At 45.9% G+C, this 13,987-nt stretch overlaps 1 protein-coding gene across 5 annotated transcripts in view; it reads right to left on the reverse strand.

The window, feature by feature from the left end:
- Positions 1 to 13,987, reverse strand: part of camsap2b (calmodulin regulated spectrin-associated protein family, member 2b) — a 67,243-nt gene that overhangs the window by 11,739 nt on the left and 41,517 nt on the right. For all 5 annotated transcript variants that reach the window (XM_052464001.1, XM_052464005.1, XM_052464004.1 and 2 more), the window contains exons 6-14: positions 10,983 to 11,122; positions 3,188 to 3,278; positions 2,945 to 3,032; positions 2,770 to 2,792; positions 2,273 to 2,633; positions 1,506 to 2,142; positions 1,185 to 1,325; positions 612 to 840; positions 173 to 353 (exon numbers count right to left, since the gene is read on the reverse strand). In XM_052464001.1, the coding sequence (XP_052319961.1) occupies positions 173 to 353; positions 612 to 840; positions 1,185 to 1,325; positions 1,506 to 2,142; positions 2,273 to 2,633; positions 2,770 to 2,792; positions 2,945 to 3,032; positions 3,188 to 3,278; positions 10,983 to 11,122 (1,891 nt within the window). The remainder of the gene's footprint in view (positions 1 to 172; positions 354 to 611; positions 841 to 1,184; positions 1,326 to 1,505; positions 2,143 to 2,272; positions 2,634 to 2,769; positions 2,793 to 2,944; positions 3,033 to 3,187; positions 3,279 to 10,982; positions 11,123 to 13,987) is intronic.

The raw sequence follows: 13,987 nt of genomic DNA on the forward strand, positions 1-13,987 counted from the left end.
GTGTTGTGACAACTGCTTTTCTCACAATAAATTAGGGATAATAGTACGGTGATAAATGGTTTTAGGTGAAATATATGAACTTCATCCGATATTATACGCACCTATTTTTAGTCTGCATTATCAATTATCATGCCAGTCTTGGGTAACATTTATGTGATATTGATGACCATACCTGTGTGGTGAGGGCGCTGGAGGAGGTATGACCCAGGACTGTTGCTGTTCCCTCATGGCCATGATCCTGTCCTGCTGCTGGGCCAGCCGCTGCATCTCCGTCTGCAGGAACCCCAGGGACGTGTTCAGCCTCTCGATGGAGCGAGTGTACTCGCCCAGGTCCACCTCTCCAACCCCGACACCTGGAGCGTAACACAGCAGACACATCTCGTCCATAAGGTGGCTATTACACATGCAGAAAGCACTACACATAAAACAGTACACGTGCCCCCTAGCCTGGCCCTCTATCATTTTGTGCTGTCTTGCCAATTGGTAATTGTCAAGCCAACGTTGGCAACGCAGCACAAACAGAGCTGGGACCAGGCTATTTGCTCCAAAATGTAGGGAAGCAAAAGTAGAAAACAAAGGTTGGTTTCATCAGAAGCTACAGTGGTGACTACCTGCACCCTCCTCGCAGGGGGACTTGGGTGCTGCTCCGTCGGGCTTGCACCTCTCCGCCTGGCCCAGGCTTTCCGAAGGAGTGAAGAAGCGATCTGGGGAGGGCTTGTCCAGGTCGTGGCCCCCAGGGACGGGGCTGGTGGGGGAGGGGGTCACCCCTTTCCTTCGCACCACGTTGAGGAAGGCTGTCCGGCCCATCTTCTGACGATGCCGAGTGAACGCTGCCTCAACCTGAAACAGAGGAAAAATCTCTTATTATTTCAGCAATTTTTGGGGGGGAACCAATGAACATACCAAATTATCCAACAAGATGATGGTGCAAATGATTTATGTTTGATTAGGTTTGATTACTAACTGGCATAATTTGACTGGACGGCTCTTTTAGAAAACCTGCAGTAGTGCTTGAAGACCAGAGTTTTGTTATTTTTCTTTCGTTTTGGATTGTACATTGATATGGCACCCAATTCCCTACATAGTGCACTACTTCTGACTAGAGCCCTATGGAAATAGGGAATAGGATGCCGTTTGAGACGCTGCCAAAGACGAAGCTCTCTGAAGCGTTATTAAGCCTATACCTTCTTCTTCTGGGCCTCGATGGCTCTGCGTTTCTCCTCCAGCTTCATCTTCAGGTGCACCATATCTGACGGCAGCAGGTGGGTGTGGTCTCTGGGAGAGGGCGTGGCCGGGGGCTGGGCTGGGTGGGTGGGGCTGGAGATCTGAGAAGGAGAGAGGGAGAGAGAGGGTGGGAAGAAGAGGGCGAGAGGGGTAAGAGAAAAAGCAAAAGAGAAATGCGGAGTAGGACCAAAAAGTGTTGAAAGATCAATGGAGAGAGAGGAGAGAAAGAGCGAGAGTCCAAGAGACATTAACATGGAGAGAGAGAGAGTTTCTCTACTGACCTCGAGCGTGGCAGTTCGTGTGGGGGGCGTGTTGGGAACGTAGAGTTCAGTGCTCTCGGGGGTGGTCCCTCCACTGCTCCGCCCCTCCAGCTTACGGAACTTCTGCTCGGCGAAGCTGGTCATGCGAACCAGTCCGCCGCCAGAACCACCCGAGGACGAGGCAGGACTGGGAGCATGAGACATAGGGGCTGGGGACACCGAGCTGGGGTATGGGCTGCTCCTCACCCCCCTCTCTCCATCCCCCTCTGGTAAGGGACAGGATCGGGTCATAGCCTCATAGTCAGGGTCCATATCAGAGTAGTCCCTGAGGGAAGAATTGTCCTCGTCCAAACTCTCCTGGATGTCCTCCGACCTCACGTGGATCCCTGTGTCCACTTCCTCCGTAGAGGCTGAGTAGGGGTCGGCCTCGTCTGCCCGGGCCTTAACCGATCCTGGGTAGTCATCAGGGTCGTCCCCTGGGTCTGATGGTTCAGCTCCATCGTGGAGGAAGAAGCCGTTGGCCCCGGGCCCCAGACTGCCGTGGGGCCTCTCTGTGTGGTGGATAATCTTCAGAGCCTCCTCGATGCTAGGGGGGCTCGATGGGCTGACGGGGCCGCGGCCGTCATTGCCGTTCTCTTTGAGAACACCATTGGAATATCTAGATTGACAGACATTTATTAAACACTTATATCAAAAGAAACAAACAGTTAGTAACATATTTATATTCAGCATATGTATCCCTTGTACACACAACTCGGGTGTCCTACCGTCAGAGCCATCATAAGTACCTGTTCCGGTTCTTGTGTGGCTGAGACTGCCCGCGCCCCAGTGCTTTGTGGGGGTTTGGTGAGTCCGTGTTGTAGTCCTCCTCAGTTATGTGCCCTGCGGTGCTGCTAGGACCGTTGACGCTGACCGGCTGAAAGGAGAGGTGGCGCCTCATGTCCCCCTGGGGTGCGTGGTGAACTTTGAACACCCCCAGGCCCTCGGTGCTGGCAGAGCGGGTCATGCCCCGGAGTGAGGGACCCCAACAGGGAGGGACGTTAGGATCCCCGTCCAAAGGAATCTCAAAGGAGATGCCCCTAGACCGTCTTTCCTTAGGCCACGTCCCCACACAGCCGTCTACATAGGACATGGTCCTCTTTATCACACCTGCCCGAAACAGGGGAGAAAAAAGGTTAGTTCCACACGCACAGAGACTAAATCAAAGGGAACCAATAGTAGTTCAGAGTCTTCTGACAGATATGTGTTTGTGATTCTGAGGAAAGGGTAGTTCCTGTGTTCTTACCTGAAGCAGAATCTGGTTGAAGCCTGAGACAGAGAGAGAATTACAATAAAGCTCAAAATCACACCTCCTGTAACTGCCAAGTTGAACTACCCTCGACCTTTCCCAAGCTTGCTCAATAAGGGAACATTAAATAACTCCAGGTTAGTAAATTTGTCCAGTCAATATTAAATCATACCTTTTGTGTTCTGGGTTGTCCCCAAAGTCCTGTTTGGCTGGACTACAGATAGGAGCCATAGCCCTTGCTGACGGGGCTCGATCCCAGGCTGACAAACAAACACCAATCAGTCAGGATAAACAAGTCAATAAAGGTAGTTGACGTGGTCTGAATTCTGGTGAAAACTGAAATATACTATGTCAATGCAGTTGATTATCTTCATTATCCCCATCATCATCTTCAGAGTCACCCTTTTTGGCTTACCTTGTGGGTCAAAGACTCTGGGCTGTACAAACGAAGGCTTGACCACTTCAAACCACCAGAACAGCTCTGCCATGAACACCAGGTAGTTATTCTGCAACAGGGCAAAACACACACGAGTTAGAGAAGGGCAAAGAAGATGTAATTACAACCAAATACCAAACATGTGTCCACAAGGTGCCTCTGTTAAGACACATAGGAGGCAAAATACATAAAGTGTTCATACCCCTGGACTTTTTCCACACGTTGCTGTACTACAGCCTGAATTTGAAATGGTTTAAATGTCGATGTGTCACTGGCCTACACACAATAGCCCATCACGTCAAAGTGGAATTATGATTATCGGAAATGCTTGCAAATTAATAGGAAATGAAAATCGGAAATGTCTTGAGTCAATAAGTATTCAACCCCTTTGTTATGATGGGCCTATATAATTTAATGAGTACAGATTTGCTTAACAAGTCATATAAACAGTTGCATGGACTCACTCTGTAGTGCAATAATAGTGTTTAACTTGATTTTTGAATGACTACCTCATCTCTGTACCCCACACATACATATTATCTCAGTCGGGCAGTGAATTTCAAACATAGATTCAACCACAAAGACCAGTGAGGTTTTCCAATTCCTCGCAAAGAAGGGCACCTATTGGTAGATAAAAAAACATAGACTATTCCTTTGAGCATGGTGAAGTTATTAACTACACTTTGAATGATGTGTCAATACACCCAGTCACTACAAAGATACAGCAGTTAAGAACAAGTTCTTACAGGCATCCTTCCTAACTCAGAGGACGGAAACTGCTCAGTGATTTCATTATGAGGCCAATGGTGATTATAAAATAGTTACAGCGTTTAGTTATAGAGTTGAATGGCTACGATAGGAGAAAACTGAGACTGGATCAACAACATTGTAGTTGCTCCACAATACCAATCTATTTGACAGAGTGAAAAGAAGGAAGCCTGAACAGACTAAATCATTCCAAAACATGCATCCTGTTTGCAACAAGGCACTAAAGTAATACTGCAAAAAAATGTGGAAAAACAATTAACTTTTTGTCCTGAATACAAAGTATAACACTATGTATTCAGGACAAAAAGTTAATTGTTTTTCCACATTTTTTGGGCAAATCCAATACAACACATTACTGAGTACCACTCTTCATATTTATCAGGATAAAAATGAAACGGAAGGGGGCAAAGCACAGACAAAATCTTCGAGGAAAACCTTGTTCGGTCTGCTTTCCACCAGACTGGGAGACAAATTCACCTTTCAGCAGGACAATAACCAAAAACACATGGCCAAATATACACTGGAGTTGCTGACCAAGATAACATTGAATGTCCCTGAGTGGTCTAGTCACAGTTTTGACTTAAATCGTCTTGAAAATCTATGGCAAGTCTTCAAAATGGCTGTCTAGCAAAGATTAACAACCAGCTTGACAAAGCTTGAGGAATGTAAAAAAGGTGATTCCAAAGGTGATTCTAACATCTATTGACTCAGGGGTGTGAATACTTATGTAAATTAGATATTTCTGTATTTCATTTTCAATACATTTGCTAAAATTTCTAAAAACATGTTTTCACTTTGTCATTATGGGGTACTGTGTGTAGATGGGTGAGAGCCTTTTTGTTGTTGATTTAATCCATTTTGAATGCAGGCTGTAACACAACAAAATGTGAAATAAGTCAAGGGGTATGAGTACCTACTGAAGACACTGTGACTGAGGCCAGGGATAGCAGGTCAAGCTGCCTCTGAGCTGCCTTTGTTGCTAGGTAACTGATTGTGTGTGTGTGTGTGTGTGTGTGTGTGTGTGTGTATACTCGCATTATTGGCAGCCTCATATAGCTATGTTACCTCAACTTCTAGTGTGTAGTGGAAGAACTGACTAAATACCATCTGGTATAGTTTAGTATGCAATACACACCCCATAGAGTGTAACCCAAATAAGATGTTATGCTTTTTATGATTTAATGGTAAAAACAGACTCTGGAGACCTCTATAGAAGAGCCATTCATTTGTTGAGAGCCTTTTAAACCACATTTTGACCGGGCTTCTCTCTCTCTACGGAAAAGAGCCTCTCCATTGACCACAAAACTAAGACTGGACATTAGATTCCCAACATGGTTGCTTGGATATTCTCTTTGTATTGTTATAGTTCTTGGACATCAAGTCGAGTTTTGAGTCTAGAACAAACTCCTCCACAAATAACGGGTGTGAACAGTGTCCCTTTTCACACACGCCCACACACACACACACTGTGGCTGGTTGGTTAGGGGTTCTGGAGGTTTGGCCAGTTGGGAGTTGGCTCTATGCCAAGCTTTTGGCTGCTCTTCAGGAGCCGTTCTCTCACTCTCTGTCCCTGCCCGAGGCACTCACTTGTAGCACTGCTTCACACAAGCAACAAGCAGTCTATGGAAAAGACACAGTGTGCCAACGGTCAGGGGGAGGACCAGAATCCTAATTGGTTCTGACTAATGTTCCTATACCAGTGGAGGCTGCTGGTATAGGAACTTAATAATGGTTATCAACCACATGGAAACCACACGTTTGATACCATTCCAGCCATTATTATGAGCTGTCCTCCCCTCAGCAACCTCCACTGTCCTATACTGCATGCTATGCATTCTGGGAGTCTATAGCCAGATCACATGGTTTTCTATCTGTTTTGTCCTGCCTCACATTGAAAACATCTCAGTTAAGTGATCAATTCTGTGTATGATTAGTAAATCAGAACCCCATTCAATATTCTTTGTAGCACATAAAGAATCAACAGTTCTTTACTGACAGTTCTGTCTTCCTTTGATAGAAAATGTAAAAACAACAGAACAAGAGAGGCAGGGAGAGGCAGGCACAGAGAAAGTAGCATGACACTTCTCTCTAAGCAGCCTCTGTTTGTCTGAGGGGGAGACTTTGGCCCACTTTGGCCCTTCTGTTCTGGAATAACCCAATACAAGCACGCGCACACACACACACACACACTGACTCATACTCTCATTTGACTTGGCAGAACAGTCAGTGTGACAAAATTGACCTCTCCTACACAAACACGCACACCCAAATCTCCTCTACCCACAGAGTACAGTACACTAATACAGTGGTTCACAACCTTTTTTGAACCGCGGCACACCTTGAGGGGATATAACATGAAGCTCATCGACAATTTCCCTATTCATTTATTTAGTGGCAATGGCCGCCATCTCATCTGATCCATACCGAAAACCATCTATTTTCTATTAGATTAAATAGGGTTCTGTAACGATTTTCTTCTGGGGAAAGAGAGGCGTACCAAAACATAGCGTGGTTACTTGTAAACATCTTTAATAAAGATGAACAATCTACAAAACAAGAAATGTGATGAAAAAACCCAAGCCCTATCTGGTGCAACAGAGACAGGAACAATCACCCACAAAACCCAACACAAAACAGGCTACCTAAATATGGTTCCCAATCAGAGATAATGACTAACACCTGCCTCTGATTGAGAACCATATCAGGCCAAACATAGAAATAGACAAACCAGATACACAAAATAGAATGCCCAGCCAGCTCACGTCCTGACCAACACTAAAACAAAGAAAATACACACGAACGATGGTCAGAACGTGACAGGATCATTTGAAATATTTTCAGTTTTACTAATTTGTGTGTACCCCTTTAAAAGCGTCCCGCAAATCTGCACCAGAAAGAAGAAAATGTATCTCCGGTAAAAAACGCTTTGGGCTACAGACAAGGTTTTCTGCCTTGTAAAGGTGCAACCACGGACACAAAGCCATGCTCCGTTTGTTTCTATGGCAGAGGCTGTGGTACAGCTAAGCCCAGAGCCATACAGTACCAGAGGCTGTGGTATAGCTAAGACCAGAGCTATACAGTACCAGAGGCTGTGGTATAGCTAAGCCCAGAGCCATACAGTACCAGAGGCTGTGGTATAGCTAAGCCCAGAGCCATACAGTACCAGAGGCTGTGGTATAGCTAAGCCCAGAGCCATACAGTACCAGAGGCTGTGGTACAGCTAAGCCCAGAGCCATACAGTACCAGAGGCTGTGGTATAGCTAAGACCAGAGCCATACAGTACCAGAGGCTGTGGTATAGCTAAGCCCAGAGCCATACAGTACCAGAGGCTGTGGTATAGCTAAGCCCAGAACCATACAGTACCAGAGGCTGTGGTATAGCTAAGCCCAGAGCCATACAGTACCAGAGGCTGTGGTATAGCTAAGCCCAGAGCCATACAGTACCAGAGGCTGTGGTATAGCTAAGCCCAGAGCCATACAGTACCAGAGGCTGTGGTATAGCTAAGCCCAGAGCCATACAGTACCAGAGGCTGTGGTATAGCTAAGACCAGAGCCATACAGTACCAGAGGCTGTGGTATAGCTAAGCCCAGAGCCATACAGTACCAGAGGCTGTGGTATAGCTAAGCCCAGAACCATACAGTACCAGAGGCTGTGGTATAGCTAAGCCCAGAGCCATACAGTACCAGAGGCTGTGGTATAGCTAAGCCCAGAGCCATACAGTACCAGAGGCTGTGGTATAGCTAAGACCAGAGCCATACAGTACCAGAGGCTGTGGTATAGCTAAGCCCAGAGCCATACAGTACCAGAGGCTGTGGTATAGCTAAGCCCAGAGCCATACAGTACCAGAGGCTGTGGTATAGCTAAGCCCAGAGCCATACAGTACCAGAGGCTGTGGTATAGCTAAGCCCAGAGCCATACAGTACCAGAGACTGTGGTTCAGCTAAGACGAGAGCCATACAGTACCAGAGGCTGTGGTATAGCTAAGCCCAGAGCCATACAGTACCAGGGGCTGTGGTTCAGCTAAGACCAGAGCCATACAGTACCAGAGGCTGTGGTATAGCTAAGCCCAGAGCCATACAGTACCAGAGGCTGTGGTATAGCTAAGCCCAGAGCCATACAGTACCAGAGGCTGTGGTATAGCTAAGCCCAGAGCCATACAGTACCAGAGGCTGTGGTATAGCTAAGCCCAGAGCCATACAGTACCAGAGGCTGTGGTATAGCTAAGCCCAGAGCCATACAGTACCAGAGGCTGTGGTATAGTTACGCCCAGAACCATACAGTACCAGAGGCTGTGGTATAGCTAAGCCCAGAGCCATACAGTACCAGAGGCTGTGGTATAGTTAACCCCAGAGCCATACAGTACCAGAGGCTGTGGTATAGCTAAGACCAGAGCCATACAGTACCAGAGGCTGTGGTATAGTTACGCCCAGAACCATACAGTACCAGAGGCTGTGGTATAGCTAAGCCCAGAGCCATACAGTACCAGAGGCTGTGGTATAGTTACGCCCAGAACCATACAGTACCAGAGGCTGTGGTATAGCTAAGCCCAGAGCCATACAGTACCAGAGGCTGTGGTATAGTTAACCCCAGAGCCATACAGTACCAGAGGCTGTGGTATAGCTAAGACCAGAGCCATACAGTACCAGAGGCTGTGGTATAGTTACGCCCAGAACCATACAGTACCAGAGGCTGTGGTATAGCTAAGCCCAGAGCCATATATTTATAAATAAATCCTAATCAGACTTTCCTTTGCTAATGATTTTCACACACCTGAGAGTTCCTCAAGGCACACCGGTTGAACACCAATGACTAATATATTCTTCATGAGTCATTCTTTCCAAAAAGTAATTTAAAACATCTACCCTCCCTGTCCTCTTATGCCCCACTATGCATCATTACCCCATTTGGAAATAAGATATGATCCCTTATTGATGCCACGTGTTAAATCAACTTCAATCAGTGTAGATGAAGGGGAGGAGACAGGTTAAAGAAGGATTTTTAAGCCTTGAGACAATTGAGACATGGATTTTGTATGTGTGTCATTCAGAGTGTGAATAGGCAAGACAAAATATTTAAGTGCCTTTGAACGGGGTATGGTAGTAGGTGCCAGGCGCACCGGTTTGTGTCAAAAGCTGTAACGCTGCTGGGTTTTTGACACTCAACAGTTTCCTGTGTGTATCAAGAATAGTCCACCAACCAAACGACAGCTCGTCAACTTGATACAACTGTGGGAAGCATTGGAGTCAACATTTAATCCTAGCAAAAATTCCCTGTCAGTTAAGATCATCACTTTTTTTAGGAATGTGAAATGTCAGAATAATAGTAGAGAGAATGATTTATTTCAGATTGTATTTCTTTCATCACATTCCCAGTGGTTCAGAATTTTTTATACACTCAATTCATATTTGGTAGCATTGCATTTAAATTGTTTAACTTGGGTCAAACGTTTCGGGTAGCCTTCCACAAGCTTCCCACAATAAGTTGGGTGAATTTTGTCCCATTCCTCCTGACAGAGCTGGTGTAACTGAGTCATTTTTGTAGGCCTCCTTGCTCACACATGCTTTTTCAGTTCTGCCCACAAATGTTCTATAGGATTGAGGTCAGGGCTTTGTGATGGCCACTCCAATACCTTGACTTTGTTGTCCTTAAGCCATTTTGCCACAACTTTGGAAGTATGCTTGGGGTCATTGTCCATTTGGAAGACCCATTTGCGACCAAGCTTTAACTTCCTGACTGATGTCTTGAGATGTTGCTTCAATATATCCACATAATTTTCCGCTCTCATGATGCCATCTATTTTGTGAAGTGCACCAGTCCCTCCTGCAGCAAAGCACCCCCATATAATGATGCTGCCACCCCCGTGCTTCACGGTTGGGATGGTGTTCTTCGGGTTGTAAGCCTCCCCCTTTTTCCTCCAAACATAACGATGGTCATTATGGCCAAGCAGTTCTATTTTTGTTTCATCAGACTGGAGGACATTTCTCCAGAAAGTACAATCTTTGTCCCCATGTGCAGTTGCAAACCGTAGTCTGGCTTTTTATGGCGGTTTTGGAGCAGTGGCTTCTTCCTTGCTGTGCTACCTTTCAGGTTGTCGATATAGGACTCGTTTTACTGTGGATATAGATACTTTTGTACCTGTTTCCTCCAGCATCTTCACAAGGTCCGTTGCTGTTGTTCTGGGATTGATTTGCACTTTTCGCACCAAAGTACGTTCATCTCTAGGAGACAGAACGAGTCTCCTTCCTAAGCGGTATGATGGCTGCGTGGTCCCATGGTGTTTATACGTGCGTACTATTGTTTTTCAGTTTGGACATTGCTCCCAAGGATGAACCAGACTTGTGGTCTACAATTTTTTTTCTGAGGTCTTGGCTGATTTCTTTTGATTTTCCCATGATGTCAAGAAAAGAGGCACTGAGCTTGAAGGTAAGCCTTGAAATACATCCACAGGTACACCTCCAATCGACTCAAATGATGCCAATTATTCTATCTGAAAATTCTAAAGCCAAGACATCATTTTCTGGAATTTTCCAAGCTGTTTAAAGGCACAGTCAACTTAGTGTATGTAAACGTCTGACCCACTGGAATTGTGATACAGTGAATTATAAGTGTAATAATTTGTCTGTCAACAATTGTTGGAAAAATGACGTATCTCATGCACAAAGTAGATGTCCTAACTGCCAAAACTATAGTTTGTTTACAAGACATTTATGGAGTGGTTGAAAAATGAGTTTTAATGACTCCAACTTAAGTGTATGTAAACTTCCGACTTCAAATGTATATTCTACCTCCATAGTCAACACCCTATTTCCCTCCCTACCCAACTAACCAAGTCTTGGCCCGTCCCCATGTCACCCCAGCCTCCCCTCCTGTCCCCCAGACCGCTGTCCCACACAGCCTCCATGTCCTCCCAGACCTTCCCTCGTCGCCCACAGCCTCCCTCCCTTCCTATTCCCCCACCCCCCTACCCTGTCCCCCCCAGTCCCCCCTCTGTTCCCCATGGTCCTACCTTGATGGAAGAGTGGGCATAGAGCATGTCCTCCAGGGAGAAGTGGCAGCAGTGGTTGAGGTTGTCCCTACCGAACTCCTGCACCAACTGCAGGTTGTACAGACTGTCAGCCAGCGACATGGTCTCCTTCAGACAGATATCTGGAGGGGCGGGGAGAGGAGAGAGCATAGGGGCGGGGTTAGTGTTTCTATCTTCAAGGGTTGGATTCGCATGGATTTGAAAAGCTTCAGCTGTGCATCAATGGCTTTTCTGTTTTTTATGCAAAAGTGCACTGGTCAGACTTTTTATTTATTTTTATGATTGTTATTTTATTATAAATGTTCCTTTTATAAAATACTTAGTATTATTTGTAGTGTTTAGCCAGAATAATGGTCTGAGGAGGCAAGGTTGGAAGGCAGGGGAGAGTACACAGAATAACAGAGATGGTGATGTCATGATGGGGAGAGCCCACGCAGACTAGAACGAGCTGAAGAAGGATTGGACAGTGATGTCATCAGTCTACCAGATTCTTCAGGAAGTACAGCATTTCCACAATGGGAGCCAAATGGAGCTTTCTTCTAAATGGAACTGAATGAAACGATTGTCACAGCTGGGTCACATGTACTGTTAAAAATTGCCGTGTTCTAGAATATTCCCTCACCATCCAATCCTTCTTTACAGTATCTCAATCTAGCACACACAGACATCCATATATGACTAGGCACTCACAGAAGGGGAGTGGCAATGTTTATGTTTAAAAAATAACAGTCAACGGTTGTCCTCTGTCTAAAGGACTGTGCTGCTGTCACATTACTGACCAATCACATCTTCGCCTGGCCCTGGGGCATTTTTAGAACAGTGGGTGGAGGCTGGATCACTGGGTACTGTCTCAACAGACTCCTTCTCCCTCTCATGTTATGGAAATCCCTCAGGTTTAATCCTTTAATAATAATATTTAGCAGACACTTTTATCCAAAGAGACTTACACATATTTTTGTACGTATGGGTAGCCCCAGCAGGATTCAAAACCCACTACCCTTGGCGTCTTCTATTGACACCATTACCATTGAATAACATGTGTCATGGAATAAACCTGAACCTTATGGACCCTTTTGACAGTATTGATGAAATGGTAAACATTGACTTCATCACTAGGGGATAATCTTCTTCCCAACAGCATTTTTTCACATCATATCTACTGGGCAGGATAGTGGATAAGCTATTCTCTCTCTGTATGTGTGTGTGTGTGTGTGTGTGTGTGTGTGTGTGTGTGTGTGTGTGTGTGTGTGTGTGTGTGTGTGTGTTAACTCTTCTGTGTTGTAGCTAGTCTAAGCTAGTCTGATAGACTGCAGTCATGGTGATAAGGGGTATTCCTGTCAGTTGGAGTCATATCAGGGTCAGGGTTCATTGTCTCAGAACGGATCGGGAGGTCAAACTGTCGGAAAAATCACTGTTCAGTTGTATGTACAGTACCAGTCAAAAGTTTGAACAGTGAAGCTATGAAATAACACTTATGGAATCATGTAATAACCAAAAAGTGTTAAACAAATGAACACATTTACATTCATTTAGATTTAGATTCTTCAAAGTAGCCACCCTTTGCAGACGACACAGTAGTAGGCTTGATTACCAACAGCGATGAGACGGCCTACAGGGAGGAGGTGAGAGCTCTGGGAGTGTGGTCCCAGGAAAATAACCTCACACTCAACGTCAACAAAACAAAGGAGATTATCGTGGACTTCAGCAGAGGGAGCATCCCCTATCCACATCGACGGGACAGCGGTGGAGAAGGTGGAAAGTTTTAAGTTCCTAGGAGTACACATCACTGACAAACTGAAATGGAGGCTGAAGAAATTTGGCTTGTCACCTAAAACCCACACAAACAGCCTGGTACGGCAAATGGTACGGCAACTGCACCGCCCACAACCGCAGGGCTCACCAGAGGGTGGTGCAGTCTGCACAACGCATCACCGGGGGCAAACTATCTGCTCTCCAGGACACTTACAGCACCCGATGTCACAGGAAGGCCAAATAGATGTTCACCCCACTATCATCCATTATTACCTCATATGTATATACTGTATTCTATACCATTTTACTGTACCTTAGTCTATGCCGCTCCAACATTGCTCGTCCATATATTTATAAACTCAGCAAAAAAAGAAACGTCCTCTCACTATCAACTGCGTTTATTTTCAGCAAACTTAACATGTGTCCATATTTGTATGAACATAACAAGATTCAACAACTGAGACATAAACTGAACAAGTTCCACAGACATGTGACTAACAAATGTAATAATGCGGGGTCAAAATCAAAAGTAACTGTCAGTATCTGGTGTGGCCACCAGCTGCATTAAGTACTGCAGTGCATCTTCTCCTCATGGACTGCACCAGATTTGCCAGTTCTTGCTGATAGATGTTACCCCACTCTTCCACCAAGGCACCTGCAAGTTCCCGGACATTTCTGGGGAGAATGGCCCTAGCCCTCACCCTCCGATCCAACAGGTCACAGACATGCTCAATGGGATTGAGATCCGGGCTCTTTGCTGGCCATGACAGAACACTGACATTCCTGTCTTGCTGGAAATCACGCACAGAGCGAACAGTATGGCTGGTGGCATTGTCATGCTGGAGGGTCATGTCAGGATGAGCCTGCAGGAAGGGTACCACATGAGGGAGGAGGATGTCTTCCCTGTAAAGAACAGCGTTGAGACTGCCTGCAATAACAACAAGCTCAGTCCCATCATGCTGTGACACACCGCCCCAGACCATGACAGACCCTCCACCTCCAAATCGATCCCACTCCAGAGTACAGGCCTCGGTGTAACGCTCATTCCTTTGACGATAAACGCGAATCCGACCATCACCCCTGGTGAGACAAAACTTTGACTCGTCAGTGAAGAGCACTTTTTGCCAGTCCTGTCTGGTCCAGCGACGGTGGGTTTGTGCCCATAAGCAATGTTGTTGCCGTTGATGTCTGGCGAGGACCTGCCTTACAACAGGCCTACAAGCCCTCAATCCAGC

This window comes from Oncorhynchus keta, chromosome 15, assembly GCF_023373465.1.
Source record: "Oncorhynchus keta strain PuntledgeMale-10-30-2019 chromosome 15, Oket_V2, whole genome shotgun sequence".
NCBI lineage: Eukaryota > Metazoa > Chordata > Actinopteri > Salmoniformes > Salmonidae > Oncorhynchus > Oncorhynchus keta.